This window comes from Hyaena hyaena, unplaced genomic scaffold (assembly GCF_003009895.1).
Source record: "Hyaena hyaena isolate Hyena2069 unplaced genomic scaffold, ASM300989v1 scaffold_121, whole genome shotgun sequence".
NCBI lineage: Eukaryota > Metazoa > Chordata > Mammalia > Carnivora > Hyaenidae > Hyaena > Hyaena hyaena.
This window is the reverse complement of record NW_024080753.1, coordinates 1,905,437-1,925,744: the sequence shown is the minus strand read 5'-3', so window position 1 is coordinate 1,925,744 and position 20,308 is coordinate 1,905,437. Positions and strand designations below refer to the sequence as shown.

The following is a 20,308-nucleotide window of genomic DNA, read 5'->3' as shown; positions in this document are numbered from 1 at the left end:
CCCAGGCCACCCCCACACCCAGGCCAACTGTCCGGAGCTCCGGAGCATTGCGTGTTTTCTGACAGATGATGGCCGACCTGATGTTTCGAAAACAGAAACACGAAGCCGCCATCACTCTCTACCACCAAGTCCTGGAGAAAGCGCCAGGTACCTAGCCACCTGCGGCAGGACTGCCCGCTGGGATGGCCTGCAGCACTTCCCGCCCAGCAAGGGCCGCCCTCCCCCCAGGGCTGGGCCCCTCCCCTCCTTCCTGACTGGGCAGAGGAAGCCCCTTCCTCTGTGATTGTTCCCAGAGAGACAGGAAACTGATAAAGCACCGATGGGCACTTCCAGGGCCCCCCCGGGGCCCGTCCCCGGTCTTGGGCAGGGCACTGCTTGGTGCTGGACCCAGCACAGCCTGTCTGTCCCCACATCCCAGCCACTGCACTGGACGTCGCCCTCTTCTGAGGTCACAGCCCCCTGGAAGGGCTAGAATTCTCCGTTAGGTAGCTACATTCCCACTCGCTGTATAAAACCATCCCTCCTGCTGGGGACAGGGCCACACCTGAGGCTCAGACGACAGCCGCTAAAGTCCGCCTAGAGCCCCCACAGGCTGTCGGGAGCCTGGGTCCTGGAGCCGGACTGCCTGCGTCTAACTCATGGTCTTCCGCCTACCAGCTGTGCGACTTGTGACCGAAAACTTTGTCTCAGTGAAATGGGAAAACGAGGTGCCTCGGTGTGTACAGGTGTGCACAGGTGTGCACAGGTAAAGCACCTAATGCCAGGTGCTGTGCCGGTGTGAGCCACTCTCAGCACTGCTTTTCAGTATGATTATTATTATTTGCTCAACTTTGGAGACAGGTGGAGACGTCCAAGCTGCTGGGATGGCCCTGCTCAGCCCAGAAAGGGTCTCCCGGTCCCCTCACTTCACGCCGGGGCCACGGCACTGAGCCAGACTTAGCTATTGGTCGTCAGAGTCTGGAGATTTCTTCTCTCTTATTTTAGATAATTTTTTGGTATGGAATAAACTCATCGATCTGCTACGGAGGAGTGGCAGACTGGACGATGCCCCTGCCTTCTTTGAATTGGTCAAGAGGATGCCCAGCCATGTTCCTTTGGAGCCTGGTTTCAACTACTGCAGAGGCATGTACTGCTGGTGAGCTGGGGCGAGGGGGTGCCCCGCGGTGAAGGGCAGGGGGCTCTTCCTAGGGGGCGAGCTGGGCTCTGCTGGACTTCCAGGCCGGGAGAGCAGGGATCCGGCCCTGCTCTGCGGAGCGGCTCCTGTGGGTCCCTGCCCCTGCTGGGCCTCAGTTTCCCTCTCTGGTTCCTGCTGTGTCTCTTTTCCGCTGCAGGCACATAGGGCAACCCAACGAAGCACTGAGGTTCCTGAACAAGGCCCGCAAGGACAGCACTTGGGGCCAGAGAGCCACCTACTACATGGTGCAGATCTGTCTGAACCCAGACAACGAGGTCGTGGGCGGAGAGGTTTTCAAGACCCTGGTGGCTGAGAGCAAGTAGGGGCGCGGCTGGCCTCGAGGCGGGGAGCGGGGGAGGCAGGACCCTGGGAAGGGCGGGAGAGCCGCGTAGTGGGGGGAGACCGAGTGAGGGCCCGGCCGGCGGCCTGGGGCGGCCTGGGGGGCCTGGGGGGCCTGGGGGGCCGGCGTCCGACGCCCGCTCGGCCGACAGGAAGGCCCCGGAGCAGCACGCGGTGCGCACCGCCGAGCAGCTGCTGCGGGACTTCTGCGCGCCCTCGGCCCGGGCCCAGGCCCAGCTGCGGCTGCTGCGGAGCCTGTGCCTGCTGGCCACGCGGGAGAAGGCCAACGTGGAGGCGGCGCTGGGCACCTTCGTCGAGATGGCACAGGCCGAGGTGGGCCGGCGCGCGGGGGGGAGGCGGGGGGGGGGCAGGGGAGCTGGGGGCCAGGCGCCCACGCCGGCCTCTGCCTCCCCCTGCCCGCCGCGCGCCCCCGGGTGCAGAAGGACAGCGTCCCCGCCCTGCTGGCCATGGCGCAGGCCTACGCGCTGCTGCAGCAGGTCCCCAAGGCGCGCACGCAGCTGAAGCGTCTGGCCAAGGCGCCCTGGACGCCGGACGAGGCCGAGGACCTGGAGAAGGGCTGGCTCCTGCTGGCCGACATTTACTGCCGGGGCAGCAAGTTCGACCTGGCCTCAGAGCTGCTGCGGCGCTGCGTGCAGTGCAACAAGGCAGGGCGGGGGGCGCCGGGTCGGGGCGCGCGGGAGGGGCGCACAGGGGCCGCGAGGGGCCGGGCAAGAGGAGGCGCACAGAGTCGGGAGCCGGGAGAGCGGGGTTCGGATGGGAAGGTTCCGTGAGGTCCGAGGGCGCGCAGGTCGGAGCCGGAGGGCTGTGGGGACAGGGGCCGGGCAAGCGCAGGGGCGTCCTGGAGGGGGCGCGCCGTGACCCGCGCAGCAAAGGCGGGCGGCGCCGCGGGAGGCAGTGAGGTCGGCGTGGCGCGCTCACCGCCTCCCCCCCCCCCCACCGGCCGCTGGCTCCGCCCCGTGCTGGGATCGGGTCCTCCGTGCAGTCCTGCGCCAGGGCCTACGAGTACATGGGCTTCATCATGGAGAAGGAGCAGTCCTACAAAGACGCGGCCGCCAATTACGAGCTGGCCTGGAAGTACAGCCATCAGGCCAACCCCGCCATCGGTGAGGCCCCGCCAGCCGGGCACGCTGGGTGAGGGGGGCCGGGCGGCAGGGCCGGAGGCTCAGGGTGCCAGTGCGTGTCCTCTGCCCCTGCGCAGGCTTCAAGCTCGCTTTCAACTACCTGAAGGATAAGAGATTTGTGGAGGCCATCGAAGTCTGTCACAACGTGAGCGTTAGAAGGGCTGAGGCCTCGCTGGGCGGGGTGCGGGCGCGGGTGCCTGGCCCGGTGCCACACCCCTGCCTGGCTCCGCACACCCTTTCTCCCTGTTCCCAGGTCCTCAGAGAGCATCCGAACTACCCCCAAATCAGAGAAGAGATTTTGGAAAAGGCCCAAGGGTCTCTGAGGCCCTAGCTCTGGTCAGTGGCAGCCGGGCCGGGGCCCCCACACGCTCCCCAGGGCTTGGGAAGCGGGTCCAGGCAGAAGAGGTTTGGAAAATGAGGATTCTTCCCCGCGTCTGTGTCATGTGTGGCTTCTGCGGATCCCGGCTCATCTGGTGGGACGGCGTCCCAAAGCTTTGTGTTTCAGGCACAAGAAGCAATTTTGCTCAGAGGGAAGAGGGTATGGAGCAGCCTAGCTTATGCTGGGCCCACGGGCGCCTTCTGTGGGGCCCCATTTTTATTCCAGACTCTGTGAGGGAACAAAGAGGTGATATTTTTAAAATCCCCGCAGCAACTTTAATGTCGCAGGGCCTCCCCTCTAGTCTGGTCCCCAGAGTCCCTGAGCCCAAGGAGGGACTGCTCATTCCTTCTGCGCTGCCCGCATGCCCTCCCGGCCGCGCACAGACAGGAGGGCGGCTCAGAAGGTCCCAGAGCGGAGGCCCTCACCCTGCAGGCTGTGAGGCTCATTGGCGCCCTCGGCCATACGCTGTCTCCTCCCCGAGTCTCCAGCCGACCTCTGCTGGTCCTCACCGGCTTGGGACAAACTGGATCCCCCACGCCTGGGACAGGGGAATACCCAAGAAAAAAGCAGCTCCCACTTAAGATTTGGTAAAAGACACTGACCAACGAATGTGCCCTCCAGAAACCCTCTTACCACCTCTGGGGACAAGAGCAGTGGCCCCTGGTTAGGCAACTTGTACTACTTGTACCTGGCAGGAAGGTGACAGCGGTCACCTTTGCTGGAGCTCGAGACTCCTCTCTTCTTGTTTCTCATAATGGTAAGAACGGGCCAGTGTGGCCCCCGAGGAAGCACCCCTGACTGGAGGGTGTCTCTGGGTGTCCGTGCTCCTCTGTGGCAGGGGATTAGATCTGCGTTCCCCAACCATGTTACAGCCCCCGCCAATGGTAGACTGCAAACAGCGTGTAATAACTATGTGTTAGAACGTCAGTCTTCTCTGTTAGAGCACAATTAGCACGATGAACTCGCGAACTTGTGAGTGCCTTGCCCAGAATGGCTCTAACTTTTAAGCATATTGATGTCACTGATGCAAACTGAACTACGTGCTTAGTGTGAGTAGGACGCAGCCATGGCAAAGCTTTCACGGGAAGCTGTCCAGGGACCGCAGTTTGGGAGGTGACCCTCGCAGGACACACGGTTGTCCTTGGGGGCAGCAGAGCTGGTGGTGTGCACGGCCTTGTGGCCTGAGTCAGTGACCCGGAACGCTTTCCCCAGGTCACTTCCCATCCTTCCTATGGGAAACCTGTCTCTTTTACGAGCAACTGCGTTACAACCCGGTTTCTTGGGTGGGTTGTTGACAGACAGGTTCGTCTGTACAGAGAAGGATGCTGTAATAGATTGTACCTTAATCACATTTTTATTGCTGTAAAACTCAAGTTGTCTTCATTCATCTAAAAAAAGGTTGGGGGGGGTCATCTAAAAAAAGCCAGTGGCTCAGCTGGCTAAGCGTTGGACTTTGGTTCAGGTCATGATCTCACGGTTCGTGGGTTCAAGCCCCGCGTCGGGCTCTGTGCTGACAGCTCAGAGCCTGGAGCCTGTTTCAGATTCTGTGTCTCGCTCTCTCTGCCCCTCCCCCTGCTCACACTCTGTCTCTGTCTCAAAATAAAATGACATTTAAAAAAAATTTTTTTAAAGCCAGGAAGTGATCCTGTTGCCCTGGAGGGGAGTGGGCGGGTCCAGTCCAGCCCTGGGCCGTATCCATGGGGTAGGAGTCTGTGGGGGCTGCCAGCCAGGGAACGGGGGCTGCGGGGGGCCGCCTGGACCCCGCCACTCAGGGCTGGGCCTCAGAGCCCGGGGAGAGACCCCGGTTCTGAATCACGCATGCTGACACAATCTCTACAAAGGGCTCCCAGGGACCGGGCGAGGGGAGGCAGGGTCCTGAATGTCCTGGCTGTCCCTGGCTAAGCTGGTTACGGGATGGCTGCGCCCCACAGGCCACACTGACGATTTGGCCACATGGTCACACCCATGCATGTCCTGAAGCAAGAGACAGATACCCAAAGAGTGACAGAACTGACCAGAGAGAGAGAGAGAGAGAGGATAAACAGACATGGAGGCAGAAATACGAAAACAGAAAGGGGCCCCAAACATGCACACGCGCCCCGCTTGCTCCCGGCGCTCTCCTACGTGCTGTGTGTACGTGAACAACGTGAACTGAAAAAGCTTCTGAGGCGAGTGGTGGCGGTATTTGCACAGCACTGGGGACCCCGGCACAGTGGTGGTGGAAGGGATTTGCACACGTCACCTTGCTAGGTAGCAGAAGAGCTGCGACGTGAACCTGGTGCTCTGGGGCTGCGCTCTTCCCAGCACGCCGCCCAGACGAAGTGAGGGGAGCCCGGCACAGCCCCGACGGCAGAGTCAGAGCTGGTCCCCTCGTCTGTCCCCCTCCCTTCGGCCCTTGAGGAAACCATTACCCCTACGGGGGAGGTGGACGTTGGGCCCTGCGCGGCGATCCCCAGGGCCCCACACGAGGCCTCTACCAGCGACATCCCACTGTCGTCTGCCCTTAAACAGCGGGGGGCGCTTCACCCTCGCGCCAGGCTCCAGCTCCGTGGGACCAAGTGGGCGAAGCCCGGGGCAGAGAGCCCTGTCTCGGAGACGGCCCTGCTGCGGAGACGCGGGTTCGTGTTAGGGCCAGACTGCTCCCCCTGCCCGGCCACCTCCCAGCTGGCTTCCCAGCTCCCCCGTTGGTGAACTCCCCTCCTACCCAGGCGGAGCCTCGGAGTCCACACTGCCCTCGGGGCGGGCCTCCCCCTCCCTCCCCACGACCTCTGAGGGCAGAGCCGCGTATCTCCAGGTCCCACAAACGCAAACCACCACTGTTAAAAATAGAGCCTCTTTATTGGTACCTGTTCGCTCAGGTACAAGGTGTTCCCACGAGCACGTGGGCCGCCGAGGCCTCCGAGGCAAGAAGGCCCACAGCCTGGGCTCTTGGCACAGACAGAGAGAGAATGAATAAATTATAAAGTTGTAACACTCAGGGACGATACAGAAATTAGGATGCAAAACTCAACATCAGCGAATAAAGGGCACAAAAGCCACGAGGGGCCACCCCTCACCCCAGCCAGAGGGCCCCAGGGCACAGGCAGTGGCCCGGCTGGCGTGCAGCGCCTGGGGGCCCCGACATAGCGGTCAGGGGTGGGCCATGGGCCCCGAAGCGAGCCCCTCGCCCTCTCTGGGCTTCCCGCTTCCCTTCTACATCGACGGGCCCAGAATAAAGGCTGTGGCCTTTAGGGAGGAGGCAGATGAAGCAGAGGACAGGAAACAGAGGGCGCTGCGTGGGGCAGGGTTTGGTCACGGTTGGTCAGCCCCACCCAGCCCCCTACCTGGACACTGTCCTCAGCCACCCGGAGCCAGGCAGCTGCCACACCAGACCGTGGTGCCCAAAGCCACACCTGGCTCATACCACCGCCCATGTAGGGCAGGGATCCGCGACAAGGCAAAAGGAACTCACAGGGGTCCGTGCCCCACCCCCACCCCAGCACTGCCCGCCATTCAGACGGGAGAAGCCTACACCTCCTAGTCTCCAAATAAATTATGGAAATAAATTATAGTCTTCACAGTCCAGAGAATGCAGCCCCCCACGGGTCTGCGGCTCAGGACGGCAGGAGAAGCCGGAAGAAGGGGCTGACTTCAGCCCTGTCCTGCTGACTGTGGGCTAAGGAACATCACGCCAGACGGGAAGGGGGTCCGCAAAGCCCCAGGGGAGTCCTGTGTCCTATTCCCGGCACAGAGAACCGTGGAAGTGGAAGTCGAGGCTGTGCGGGCTTGGAGGGGGGGGGAGGAGGTGGCCGGGTGGGGGAAAAGGGAGAGAGCCTCCCCCCGCTCCAGCACAGAAACTTACAAAAATAAATAAATCAATCCAGAGTGTTGCGCAAACTCAGGGGCGCCCACCTGGGCGAGCCAGCCAACGGGAGGCCCTTACCTACAGACCTCAGGGAGCCCCCAAATCACAACAGAGCAGCAGCAGGGCTCTCGGGGCCAGGGGGAGGTGGCCCGGTCCTTACACGGGCACCGCCTCCAACAGCGATGCCGGGGCAGTGTCCTCAAGCAACTGGCTGTCGACGAAGGGGGCCAGGGCCTCGGCGGCCGAGTCAGGCAGGCCCATGAGGGACTCCAGGAAGCAAGCGCCGGCGTCCCCCGGGGGGGAAAAGGCGGGCAAGGGGAAGCAGGGTGCCTCGAGGTTATCCAGGCTGTCGGACACCTTCCGGGAGCTGTAATGAGGCCCCAGACTGTAGTCTGGCAGGGCCTGGAGCAGCTCAAAGGAGTCGCAGGAGGACAAGCTGAGGTCCACGGAGCTGCTGTGGCCCGCGTCCGAGCTGGGCAGCCCCGAGGTGCCAGGGAGGCTGCCTTCCCCCAGCCCCTCAAGGCCGCCGTTGAGGAAGAAGCTGGCATCCAGGTTGGCATTCTCATCCAGGATGCCCGGCGCGAGGCTGCAGCTCGCATAGCCGTGGGTCCAGCTGGCCGGGCCACCCGGGTCACCAGTGCCAAAGATGTCAGCGGGGTGGAAGCAGCTGAGGTTGTCGAGGGCCCCCACGCCCCCGTCCTCGTCCTCCTCTCCTCCCAGGTCCGAGTCGCTGAGACTCAGGACCCGGGCCAGGCTGTCATCATGCGCGTCGGGCTGGAAGCCAGGGCCGGGCAGGGCTGGGTGGGCGGGGCCGCCGGGGGCCTCGCTGGAGCCTGAAGCCGCGGAGGAGTCGGTCATGTCACTGCTACAGCTGTTGCCCCCCAGCTCGCTGCTGGGGGGCGGCTGGGCCAGCGGGAAGGCGGCGCCCGGCACCTGCTCGCCGGGGCTGGCTGGGCCGCCCTGGGCGGGAGCCTGCAGCGCCCCCAGGCCCTCGGCGCCCTGCTCCAGCTGCAGGCGGGTGAGCGTGTGGATGAAATGCGTCTGCACCCGCGCCTGGTTAAACTCCACGCGGCCCTTGGGGTTCTCACAGCCCTCCCGGCAGCAGCCGCAGGGGAAGGCGGTGTGGTCCATCTGCGGAGAGAGCAGAGCGTGAGACCGGGCCCCGCGGCCCCCAGAGCAGCCCGCGCTCAGGCCCCGCTCCCGGCCCACACCTGGCACTTGATGCCCGCCAGACTGCAGCTGCAGGTCTCGGGGTCACACACGCGATCACAGCGACAGCCGCAGTCCTCGCGGGACTGGCGCACCGCCTGCAGCTCCCGCTTCTCCTCGCGGTCGATCCTCCGCACGCCTGCGGCCCGCAGCAGAGCCCGCCGGCGCCGGGCCGGGTACGGCTGCAGGAAGGTCACCTCCTCCAGCCGGCCGCCCGCCACGGCCGCGGCCAGGTCCTCCTCCACGGAGGCATCGTCAATGGCGTCCACTGTGAGCGGCAGGCTGGCCTCCGTCTCGGGCACCCCGGCCTCTGTGAGCTGTACCCACGGAGAGAGGAGGGCCGTGAGAGCCAGGCAGGGGCCCTCGCCCCCACAGCCACCAGTCTCGCGACAAACGCGCCCCACGTGCTGCCTCCGGGTTGGGCACCACGGACGCCACAGCGAGCACCGCCTTCGGGACCTGTGCCGAGATTTCCTGTTCCCGAGGCCTCGCCCCGAGAGGCCCCGCCCCGAGAGGCCCCGCCCCGAGAGGCCCCGCCCCGAGAGGCCCCGCCCCGAGAGGCCCCGCCCCGAGAGGCCCCGCCCCGAGAGGCCCCGCCCCGAGAGGCCCCGCCCCGAGAGGCCCCGCCCCGAGAGGCCCCGCCCCGAGAGGCCCCGCCCCGAGAGGCCCCGCCCCGAGAGGCCCCGCCCCGAGAGGCGGCGCAGGTGCCCGGCGCCGAGCGGAGCGGTCTCCCACCTTCCACCGCAGGGCCTCCAGCTTCTCCTCCTTCAAGCGCAGGCGCAGCTTCTCGCGCCGCGCCCGCGCCTGCTCCTGTGCAAACTCGGCCAGGGAGAAGCGGCGGCAGGCGCTGTGGCGAGGGCCCATGCCCAGGGTGCAGCCGCCGCGGCTGGGCACGCTGGTGAAGCCCTGGCAGCGAGGGAAGTAGAAGACGGTGATGCCGTCGAAGGCGACGCGGCCGGGGCGCTTCCGGGGAGCCCTCCTGAGGATGGAGGCGGCTGGAAGGCAGGGAGGGCGGGGCAGGGCGTCAGCTCTCCGGGGGGCGCGGCATGGCCTCTGCTCACACCCCGCCTCTCATCTCCTACCGCTAAGAAATGGGTCTGAACGGATATGAAGAAATGGAGCCCGCCTGGCTGGGGTTAGAGCGGGTAAATGCGAATGCCACGCCTAGGCCAACCCGGGCTTGCTGCTACTCACCAGTCCAAGTGAGAGCGTTTGTCAGAGTCTATAGTTTTTTATCATTGATTTGCAGGAGCTCTTTATATATGACGTTAGATATATTAATCATCTAACCTATCTGTGCAAATATTTTACTTTTATTTTTTATTTATTTAAAAAAAATTTTAATGATTACTCATTTTTGAGAGATGGAGAGAGACAGAGCGTGAGGGGGGAGGGGCAGAGAGGGAGAAGGAGACACAGAATCTGAAGAGGCTCCAGGCTCTGAGCTGTCAGCACAGAGCCTGATGTGGGGCTCGAACCCACTGGCGGTGAGATCAAGACCTGAGCTGAGGTCAGAGTCTTGACCGACTGAGCCACCTGGGCGCCCCTTTAGTCTTTTATCTTTGTTCAAGGCATTTTACAAAATAACTTCTGAGGCTATGTAATTAAAAATATATTGATCTTTTCCTTTATAGTTTCTGCATTTTAGGATATGCTTAGACAGGCTATTATTTGGGATTACCTTTCTAAATTATGGATTGTATACGTATCCATAAGCTATGTATTTGGTATCTTCTGTACACATATCGGTATACTGTTCCTTTTTATTACATTGAACCATAGGCAATTACCATAAAACAGTTGAATATTGGCATTTTCATGTATTTCAACTTAATACATTATTTTGTCTGTCTCAATCCAATATATAGAATTCTTTATTCTCTCTACTACCTGGGTAGTACTTACTGAATGATGTTAACTAATAGTGGTGACAGCCTCCTCACCTTTTTCTTTAGTTGGACTGACTGCTTCCAATATTTCCTCATTAATCAGAATGCCAGCTTTTGGGTTGAGACACATATTTTTTAATCATTTAAGGTAGCATCCACTTATTCCCACTTATCAAGGGTCTTATCCAGAAGGGACGTAACATTTTCCAAATGTTCTCCAACATCTACAATGGCTCTCATGTTTTTCCTCCCCTGACAGAGTCATTATAGTAAACTCCAAGACTGGATTTTATACTATGAAACCGTCAACATACTGTTTGAGTCCATGTGCTGCAAATCATACTCTTTTTCTGGCATAACATAAAGATGTACATATAGTACCTAAACAAAGACACCGAGCATATCTGGGGTATTAAAATGTCATGGCAGGGATAATTAGGAAAAAAATGTCTAGGGGTCCCTGGGGGGCTCAGCTGGTTGAGTGTCTGACTCTTGATTTCAGCTCAGGTCATGATCTCACAGTCGTGAGACGGGGTTCCGCGTCAGGCTCCACGCTGAGCATGGAGCCTGCTTGAGGTTCTCTCTCTCTGCCCCCCTCTGTCCCTTTCCCCTGCTCTCTCTCTAAAAATACAAATATTTGAAAACAATTTGAAAAAATAAAAAGGAAAATATGTCTAAAAGCCCCCCGGGGCCGGGGGCAGGAGTGACGGGAACAAGGGGTGGACCCCCGCTTTGGGGCTGTCCTGGTAGTTTGAAATCAAAATGAAGCCACTTGAAGAGTAACTGCGGGAACAAAACCTTTCCACTGCGTTCAGGCAACGCCAGAGAGCGTTTTGACAGGACAGGAGAGGGACCGGCCCGACAGGCCCCGCGGCGCAGGGGTGCGGGGCGTGAGGCCGCGGAGGTGCAGTAGGTGGGACAGGGTGTGCGGCCGGGGAAACGAAACTGGAACAGGAGGGAGGCCCCGGGGCCGCTCTGAGGAGCCCCGTCCCGCCCGACTCCTAAGCAGGGAGCCCCGAGGTCAAGGGTGACTCTACCCGGGCCCAAGTGCCTCTGGACAGAGGGCATTCCTCATAACACTGTGTTACAGGAAGTGAACAAGGTGGGGAGCCGGAGCCACGGGGCCACGACCTCCAGGGGCGGAACGGCTTTGTCAGGGCCTCCCAACTTCATCTTCAGGAAGGAAGGAGGGGTGTGGCGGTTCCCAGGGGAGAGGGGAGGCACTCACGGGTGAAACTCCGGGGGCCACAGAAGTCACGGCCAGGCGGGGGTATCTGATCCCAGGGGCCCTCCTCATCTGAGTCCCAGGCCAGGGAGACGGAAGAGCTCGGGGAGCAGGGGCGAGAATGGCGGCCCGAGGACGACAGGGAGGAGGAGGAGGAGCAGAGCGAGGAGGAGTCCTCATCCAGCTGGTCAAACTTCCTCTTCAGCGGCCCGGTCATGGTGGTGCCGGGGGCACTCGGGGGTTTGGGCACAGACGGCCTGGAACGGACGGGGGAAAGCTCTCAGCCCCGGGCCCGAGGGAGGCCGGCGGCGGCGCTCCGGCCCCGCTCCGCTCTCCCCTTCCCCTCCGAGGGGTCCCAGGCCGCGCCCTCGAGCCTGGGTGCAGGGGGCCCGGGGGCCGGGGCTGCAGGAGGCTCCCTTCCACAGGCGCGGCCAGACGCTCCTGCTGGCGCCTGCGGACGCCCAGCCCCGCCGCCCAAACGCCCTCGGGACACCGGCGGCACCTTCCCCACCGCCTCCCACAACCCACCTACACGCATGCGGGCACCGGACCCACAGACGGGCCCGCAGACCTGAGCCCAGCCTCGCTCGCCCCCGACAGGAATCCTGGGGGCTGACTCACTGGCGGGCTGATTCACACGGCTCGCATCTGTGTGCCTTTGTGTGTGTGAGCCCGCCTGCCACAGCCCTCCCGGCCCTGCGCTGGCTCTTCCTCCTCCTCCTCCTCCTCCTCCTCCGGCTCCCCCTGCACGCCCCCCACGCCGCCCTGCACACACCCCGCGCGCACACGTACCCCTCTCCCTGGGGCCGGGATGACCAGGGCACTCCGGGAAACAGGCTGGCTTTGACACTGGCCCAGGACTTTCCAAGCCCCTCCTCCCCCGTGACAGAGCCGCTCAGACTTTCCCTCAGAAACCCCCGCCCCACAGAAGTCCCCTGCCTCCAGGCCTGGCTGGGCTTCTGGTTCCCCGAACAACTCCCGTCGGAGTCTGAAAATCCATCTACAGGGTGCCTCGACTCCAGTATCGAAGCCTGTTTGTTTGAATCAACTTCCTATGGAAATTATCTTTGATCCCCTCAAAAAAAAAGACTACAGCACAACTCTTGGTGAAACCGACCCGGTCAAGACGCTGCTCCACTCCCCGCTGTGTGCAGCCTGGGGACCTGGGCCACCTCAGGACACCCGGCTTACTGTGACCTCCCCTTTTGGGGCTCTCAGCGCCTGGCGCCCTCAGGCAAGGGGAGTGACTTGGGGCTCCTTCCCCGGAATGCCTCAGCCACCCAAGGGAATCCCCAAAGGACTGAACTACCTTGTCCGTGTCCCACAGCGCTCAGGCCTGGGCCCCAGGAGGTCACCAGGAGGAAGGGGAAACAACACAGCAGAGGCCCCGAGGCCCCGGAGCTGGGGAGCCCCTCCCCCACTGCCATCACAGGAAATGAGAACAGGAAAAACCAACCAGAAGGCTGGCGATCTCCCCCACTCAGGTGGCCTTTCTACAGGCCCCCGTCCCCTTTGCCAAGCCTGCCACAAAGTGTCTGGATCCCAGCCCTCGAGGGTGCGCGGTCGGCGGACTTACTGGATAAAATCCGTCCCAGGGACAGCCTCTCCCCGCAGGCATCAGAAGCCAGAGACCCCCCTCCTTGCTACCCTTCCACACTGCGTCGTGGGGGGGGGGACCACAGGTGCTTCCGGGGGCTTCTCGGAGGCCAGTTTCTCGGGCTTGGCACCCCCCCACACAAAACCACAAACAAAAACAACCCAGCTCCTGGCTGACCTGCAGGCTCTCCAGGAGATGGGGGAACTCAGGACCAGGTAAACACCCCGGACACACACAGGCAGGGAGCACCCACACAGCCTGCCCCTGCTGGCCCCGCTGGGAGACCCCGACCTTCCCCAAACTCCAGATGCTGCCTACACGGTGCCCGGTGCCCGATCACATGCCCAGCCCAAGGCCCACCCCCGCCAAAACCAAATGCCCACTTTTATCTCCGCCTGGCTGTCCCTGAGAGGCACAGAATTCCATAGGCCCCAAAGCGAACCCCTTGTCTCCGTTCCCCACCCCCCCCCGCCATCTGTTCCTCTTCCTGTGTTCCCTATCTTAGTAACGGCACTGCCACCCACCCAGTTACTCAAGCCAGAAACCTGCAGCCATCCTCAAGTCCTCCCTCCCTCCGCCTGCAGCCACATCCAGGCACCCGGGCCAGCGAGTGCACCCCAGCGCGCTGGCGCTGACCGCCGCAAGGCGAGGCTCAGACACAGTCGGCGGCGGGGGGGGGGGGGGGGCCCAGGAGGCGGGGGGGAGCCTTGGCTCCAGAACCAGGCTACCTGCATCGGAACCCTGGCTTGGCTATCACCGGGCGGCGTGACCTCAGCCAAGGTCCTTAAGCTCTCCATCTCTCCAATCCTTTGCCTTAAAGCCTCAGAGGGTTGGGAGGTTTACATGAATCAATGCACGTCAAGTTCTTAGAACAGCAGTAAGTGCTTAGTGAACATGTCATTCTACACTGTGAGAAAAACGAGCTCCTCGATACACACATGTGAATCGCAGTGATGTCATGGGCAGTGAAAGAAGCCAGACACGAGAACACATGGGAACCAAGTTCAAGGAAAGGCAAACCCAATCAGTGATGCTACAAGTCAGAATAGGGGTTGGGGGGCGGGGGCACTGGGGACAGTCACAGGGGAAATTTCAGCAGAGGGCGGGTCCTCTCGAAATGCTCTGTGTTGACCTAGCTGGTGGCCCCATGAATGTCGGAACCTAAACATTCGCCTGACTGTGCATGCAGGAGTCATATGCTTTATGCGTTTTATGCATAAACCTGAAAAGTTGTGCCTCGTCCCCACTGCTTGCCTCTGCTGCCGGCATCCCCCTTCAGCCAGAGTGGTCCTCCCAAGGCACGGGGCTCCCTGCAACCCCCGTGCTGGGGGAACCCGGCCCTTAGCATCCAGCCTAGAATTCCACGGAGGGCTGAAGTGGGCCCGCCGCTGCCTCTCCACCCTCCCCTCACTCTATTCCAGCTGAACTTGCAGTTCCTCTAATTGCCATGACCTGCCCGCCTCCCGGCCTTTGCACGGGCTGGAACCCAGCCTCCCTCTCCTTTAATAGTCATTTCCAAGAGGGCCTCCCTGAAACCTCCACTCCTCACTCCTGACTACGCGCCTCGCTGGGCTCCCACGGGCCCCGGGATTCCCGTATTCCGGTCACGGTCTCCGTAAGGCCCCACTGCGGCGCCCTCCTCCCCGCCTGGCCATTACCGTGCCCAAGCCTAGACCAGCCTGGCATAGAGAAGGCACCTACAGACTGGCGGGGCAGACCTCTGGGACCCGGGTGACTGCTCCATGTGACCTCCTGGTCCTGTCACAGTTTGCTGGGGGGGGGAGGGGCGATGGCATGCCCATTCCCCAGCCTGTGCCAGAGGGTCTGAGCCACAGAAGGGAGTAAGAAGCACGGGCTGCAGACAGATGCCAACACAGGCACCTCAGGACGCCGCGGGCTGCAGACAGATGCCAACACAGGCACCTCAGGAGGCCGCCTGTTCCCCAGAAGCAAACAAATAGATATCAAGGAAGCAGGCTGAAGCACAAGAGCCGGGCTATGCCTCAGGCCTGCCTACAGAATGGGAACTCAGGGTGAGGGGTTTGGACGCTCTGAGGCTGCAGACAGACAGGGACACAGGTGAGCTCCCGCCACGCTGCCCGGTCCGGTGGTGAACCGCCCCTCACCCCTGCAGAATCTGCAGACCCGCGAAGCCCCCATCTCTTCCCCGATGATCTCTTCCCTGACGCTCCTCTGGGGAGGAGGGACAGGGAACAGCCCTCGGCTGTCAGTGCATCCCCGTCCCCGCTGGGAATCCAGAGGCAGAAGACAGGCAGAGGCAGGAGATGAGACGAAAAGACTCAGCCAGAGACAAGGACAGACCAAGTCAGAAAAAGGAATGAAAGATACTGAAAGAGTCCAAGAAAAGTGTCAGACAGTGAGTCAGAGGAGGGGGAGGGGCCCTCAGCAGCTACCCAGGAATCAGGATCCCAACCATGGCACTGTTCCCAGGGTGCACACAGCCCCCGTCCTCGGGTCCCGGAGGAGGGAGCAGCGATTCCCAGGAGCTGACTCACACAGACGGACCACACCCCCGAGGAGCCCCCGGGACAGGCCCGGACTCAAAGAGAGCCAGGCTCCTTCCGGGATCTGCCTGGGCCCCGAGAGTCAGGCCACCCTCCCGTCACCACCCACAGGAGCTGACAGCCCGGACGAAGGGGGTGACATTTCCCCACTCTACTACCCACAACTACCTACACATTCAGGCCACCCGGGGTGAGTCCAGGGAAGGCCACCTCAGCCTGGGCAGCAGGCCAACAAAGGCTCGCTGGGGGTCAGGGGGGTGGCTCAGGGCCTCTGGGAAGTCACAGCAACTCGTCTGTGCCCCTCAGCAGTCCCCGTGCACAGCTGGTCCTGGGGAGAGGGCACCTTGGGCTGGCCCCATCCTCCTCTGGGAATCTGAAGCATGTGTCCTTTACTCTCAGAGCCCCAGGCCTTGGCCAGGCCAGAACCCCCCAACTCCTGGGGGCACACGGCCCCAGACTCTCAGAAGGCACCCTGGAGGCCCGCACCCCCTCACCGGGCCTGGCCAGAACAGCTACCTGGGCGGCACAGACAATGTGGACAGGAAGCCCTAGCACACCCCTCCCCCATCCGTCTGAAAGTGATCCCGGGGGGAGGGCACCCGTTCCTCAGCCTCGGCCTCCAGGGCCTGGCACCGGGTAGGTGCCAAATGTTTGCTGGCCACAGAAGGCAGCTGCTCCTGCAGAAGGGAAACTGCACCTGACAGCAACTTCTTCCCCCACCTGAGCAGGGCCTCCCCTCACTCATTCACTCATTCATTCATTCATTCAGCACATACCTGAGCTCCCACAGGAGGCCACGGCTGTGCGGGGCACTTGGGCGTACAGGGACAGCAAGGCCTACGCTAGCTGCACTCTTCAGCTTTGGAGTCTAGTGGCAAGGCGCGTGTAGTTACAACACGGTGGTGAGCGCTGGGAGGGCAGGTGGGAGGCGTGCGGGGCAGGAGCGGGGAGCTGAGGGGGCAAACAGTCTCGAGGAGGAGCTGGGGGGCGCACAGCGGGTGCGGGAGGGCCGGAGTGGTGAGGGGGAGGGGCGACCCGCCACAGGTCCCAGGAGCCGGGGCCGCGGGGCAGGCTTTGGCCCGAGGGCACAGGAAGCCGCAGCAGGGGTGAAGTAGGGAGTCGACAAAGCCAGATTTGCATTTTAAAAAGATGGCTCCGTCCGGGACGGGAGGGGGTGTGACAGCTGGGCCGGTGCCCGGGCTAGGTGAGAGAGGACGGCACGGGGCGGGCACGGGAGAAACGGGCGCGGGCTTGGAAACCTGCGGGCGCGGAGGCGGCCTCGGGCTGTGGTGCCAGGGGTCTGGGGGCGAGCGGCGGGGGCCCGGTCCCCAGGGCTGTGAGACCCGGGAGTGGAGGCGTGGGGTGGGCCGCGGAGCCGGGGCGGGCTCCTCCGGCGTCGGGAGTGTGGGCCACGCGTGTGGCTGTGCCAGGGAGCAGGAGTGACTAAGTGTGCGCCGGCTGCTGTGGCGAGGGCACCCAAGGGTGCGTGCCTGCGGGAGGGCCCCCGGGGAGGGAAACTGAGGACCCGGAGGAAGTGCGTGCTGGGGAGCCGAGAAGTGCGTGGGAGAGCGCCTACGTGTGCCCGCGGGTGTCCGGCGGGGCTGCGCCCGTGACTCACGGCGGTGGCCTCCGCGTGTGACGGTGACTGACAAACAGGTGAGCGCACGACACAACCCCTCCCGCCTCCGCCCTCCCTCCCCGCGGGGTCCATGACTCACGGAGCCGCACTCCCGGCTCTCCCCTCCCCTCCCTCCCTGACCCCCGCTGGCCGGGGGCGCCGCGCACGGCACGCGCCGCAGCCCCGGCGCCCGCCCCCGGGGGGAGCCCGAGGAGGAAGGCGACAAATGTCACCTGCTCCGGCCACGCGAGGAACTTCTGAAAAGTTCTCAGGCAACTGGGTCAAAAGGAAACTCTCCCGTGGACGCGCGCACCCCGTCACCTAGCCACCCGCGCCGACCCGGGCTCGACCGCCACCCGCGCTGAGCTCGGGGCGCCGCGACTTCTCGGGGTACCCTTGGTGGCGCGGGGGAGGGGAGCGGAAAACCTGCCACTCTCGCCTCCCCGCCTCCTCTCCCCGGACGCCGGCCAGGCACGCAGTCAGGGGCCGGGCCCGGCCGTCCCACCAGCCCCCCGCCCCGGTGGCCGCTCAGGGAGGCGGGGGACAAGCGGCCAGGGACCGGAGGGGCGCAGCCCCCCGCGCAAGACGCCCCCTCCCCAAGGTCCCGGACAGCCGGGCCCGCAGCTTCTCGGTACTCACCTGCGACCCGGACGCTCGCCAAGGGCACCGATGCGACCCGCGTCCCGGCCGGGGACGGCCCCCGTGTCGCGACCCCGCGCGCGCTCCGCCGGGCAGCCGTCGGCCCAGCCGCCCCTCGCTCTGAGCGTCCGGCGGCGGCGGCGGCGGCGGGAGACTGGCTGCGCGCGGCCCCGCCCGCCGCTCCGCCCTCCGCGTCGGTGGAAAACTCCGGGGCTCGCCGCGCTGACGCACGCCCGGCCTCCGCCCCGCCCCCGCCCGCAGCCCCGCCCCGGAGGCCCCGCCCCCGCCTCCCCGCCCGAGCCACGCCCCCGCCAGGCCTCCCCACCCCCACCCGCCTGGAGCCCCGCCCCGGAGACACCGCCTTCCCCCGCGCCCCCCGCCGGGAGCCGGAGCGGCGGCCGCCGGGCCTCCCTGCGGACTCTGACCCCGCGCGGGCGCCGCGACCGCCCGTCGCCCTCGGGCCTCCGCCGACCTCGCCCGCTCCCCCTCCCGCAGTTTCTCCAAGTCGTCGACGCTCCCAGCCGGCAGAGCCGGGCCGCAGAGATCCTCACGTCGCCACGCTGCCCCCGTTGGCGGATGGGTAGACTGAGGCCCGGAGCAGAGCGGAGCGTCTGGGAGGCCACCCGGCGACGGTGGCGGAGCCGAGGCCGCCTCCAGGCTTTGCCCCCAACCCCGCCTGGGGCAGTTGCTGTCGTCCAATCCAAAAGCCCTTCCTCAGCGCCCTCCTTACCTCCCACCCCCAGATGCGCCCGAAGAGTAAACTGTGACTGGAGATGAACCCAGGCGGGGAGGGGGAGGGGGCAAGGAGGCTGGGAGGAGGTACTCCGTGGGCGTGACCTTCACCCCTGCCCTAGGGCCGGAGACCCTGCACTAGCACTGAGCTGGGGGTTCCCGGACGCACCCCCCTAAAAAAAAGACTTCCTTCTGCGCCAGACCCTGGCCACTTGGCCTGGCCCGCCGCCTTCTCTGCCCCCGCCGAGGCCTCCAGCCCCCCTGTGTTACGGCACCGGGGAGGGGTGTGCGCGCCCCCGAGCAAGTCCTGGCCCGGACGCCACCTCTGCCCTTCCTCCCAGCCTCAGACCAACGCTGACCCACCACCCGGGCCCGGTGCGCGGCTCTGCCTTCACAGCTTTGCCCCAGGCCGGGCCTCCCGCCTGGAAGGCCCCTGCCTTCTCGCCGCTTACCGGAATCTCATCGCCTTTAAGGTCTCGGCGTGCACTGCCTCCTCCAGGGAGCCTTCGTGGGAGCTTGACCCTCCCCCCTTCCAGTCCCGCTCCCGCTGCATTCTGGGTTCTTCTCCGACTGTCCTAGATGAATGCTGTCTCAGACTAGCCCAGCCCTCGGGATTCCTTTCTACCTTCCTCCAGGTGGGGGGTGGGAGTGACCTCCCCTGCCTGGATGGCTCTGGGGTGGAGATGGTGAGGGTCCCGCTGGAGCCACAGGTGCCTATGGAGAGCCGGCCAGAGGAGTCCGCCTGCCCTTGACCTTTCCAGGCAAGAAAAATAGGAGGAAAGCAGGTTGGAGGAAGGTGCAGCCCTTGCCCTTCCTGTATGCAGGGAGTGTGTGCTCCCGGGGGCCTGAGCCTTGGTGTCTGGACAGCTGAGGCCACGCTTCCGGTGGCTCCCCGGTGGCCTCAAGATGAAGCCTCACCTCTGCGGGGCCTACAAAGCCCAAATAGCCTGGGCCTTGCCCACCTTTGCAGCCCTGCCTCTCTCCCTCCCGCCCCCACCCCCTTCCCGGCCCTCCGTGTCAGCCTCTCTGTGTACACGCCTTTTCACACACTGGACATGCAATGTTGATTCGGACGCGTGTAGCTGTAAGTCGCACACGAGGCACCCTGTTCCGCGTCTCACAAGGTTCTCCCGGCCTCCTCTCTGCACTCCCGCCCACACTCTTGACAGTCACTCCAGCCCTGCGTGCCGGTGGTCAGTTTTTGGTCTGTGCCCTCCTCATCCGGATTGGGACTCGGAAAGATGCTCCTCTCGAGCCTGCACTTACCTTGCACTCGGTCGTGCAGCTTCCCTGTGGGGTGTCTGGGAGCAGAGGGAGGGCGGGGCGGTGTCTGACTCTCGGGTGCTCAGCAGGAACCGGTTGAATAAGTTAAGTTTACCCAGTAAATGTGCGCACGGGGCTCTAGGAAAGTGCTGGATGTGGAGCTGGAAGGGTCGGCAGCCGTATAAGGAAGCCATGGGTGTGGCCGAGGCGGCTCAGGAGGGAGTGTAGAGGCTGTGGAGCTGGGTGTCACCTAGAGGTGACTCAGCCCTTAGGGGATGACGGCAGGTGGCCGCCTACCCACCACCACCCCTCAGACACGCAGGCCTGCCCTCCCCGGGGCTGCCGGCTGCAGACCATTCTCGTTCCAAAGAATCCTTTCTCCCACTACCGCCCCCTCCCTGCCTCTAATCCTCTGGTCGGGTCCCCAGGAGAAAAGGGGGTTTCTATGACCTACAGTGGAGTGGAGTTCTAGTGCTCTCTCCCTCTTCCTCTTCCTCTTTCTCTTTCTCTCTCTCTCTCTCTCTCTCTCTCTCTCTCCCTCCCTTCCCACCCCCCCCCCTTAACTTCAGTCTTCCAACTTGTAAAATGGAGACATTGGAGCAGAGAACCGCCCAGCTTCAATATTCCTTGAGCTGACTTTCTAGAAGATGCTCCGGGGTTGAACGCTGGAGTTAATGGGGGTCCCTCAGGCTGCCAGGCCTGCATCCTGCTGGGCTGTGTACTGCGGAAACCA

The 20,308-nt window shown here is 63.5% G+C and overlaps 2 protein-coding genes across 8 annotated transcripts in view; one reads left to right on the top strand and one right to left on the bottom strand.

Moving 5' to 3' along the window:
• TTC21A (tetratricopeptide repeat domain 21A) overlaps positions 1-3,834 on the top strand; it is a 31,573-nt gene extending 27,739 nt beyond the window's left edge. For 3 of the 4 annotated variants that reach the window (XM_039237177.1, XM_039237175.1, XM_039237178.1), the window contains exons 22-29: positions 66-147; positions 985-1,135; positions 1,332-1,493; positions 1,666-1,846; positions 1,954-2,178; positions 2,517-2,637; positions 2,733-2,800; positions 2,909-3,834. In XM_039237177.1, coding sequence (XP_039093108.1) covers positions 66-147; positions 985-1,135; positions 1,332-1,493; positions 1,666-1,846; positions 1,954-2,178; positions 2,517-2,637; positions 2,733-2,800; positions 2,909-2,986 — 1,068 coding nt within the window. In that variant the 3' untranslated portion in view covers positions 2,987-3,834. The remainder of the gene's footprint in view (positions 1-65; positions 148-984; positions 1,136-1,331; positions 1,494-1,665; positions 1,847-1,953; positions 2,179-2,516; positions 2,638-2,732; positions 2,801-2,908) is intronic. The other variant, XM_039237176.1, reaches the window with a different exon arrangement.
• A 2,017-nt stretch (positions 3,835-5,851) lies between these two features.
• CSRNP1 (cysteine and serine rich nuclear protein 1) lies at positions 5,852-18,835 on the bottom strand. Of its 4 annotated transcripts, none has more exons than XM_039237180.1 (5): positions 18,765-18,835; positions 11,205-11,458; positions 8,823-9,082; positions 8,090-8,404; positions 5,852-8,009 (listed from the first exon to the last, which is right to left on the bottom strand). In XM_039237180.1, exons 1-5 carry the CDS (start codon positions 18,773-18,775, stop codon positions 7,035-7,037), a joined length of 1,815 nt encoding a protein of 604 aa, XP_039093111.1. In that variant the 5' UTR covers positions 18,776-18,835; the 3' UTR covers positions 5,852-7,034. The 4 variants fall into 4 exon arrangements, with proteins under 4 accessions (XP_039093111.1, XP_039093114.1, XP_039093112.1 ...); XM_039237183.1 differs by lacking the exon at positions 18,765-18,835 and adding an exon at positions 17,581-17,706; XM_039237181.1 differs by lacking the exon at positions 18,765-18,835 and adding an exon at positions 16,100-16,580.
• Between the last annotated feature and the right edge of the window lie 1,473 nt (positions 18,836-20,308).

Excerpts from the sequence above, each read along its gene's own strand:
- CSRNP1 (XM_039237180.1), bottom strand. Across the intron at positions 9,083-11,204 it reads TGGCCCCCGGAGTTTCACCC|CCGCCTCCATCCTCAGGAGG; the intron begins GTGAGTGCCTCC and ends CCTGCCTTCCAG. Across the intron at positions 8,405-8,822 it reads TGGAGGCCCTGCGGTGGAAG|CTCACAGAGGCCGGGGTGCC; the intron begins GTGGGAGACCGC and ends CCGTGGGTACAG.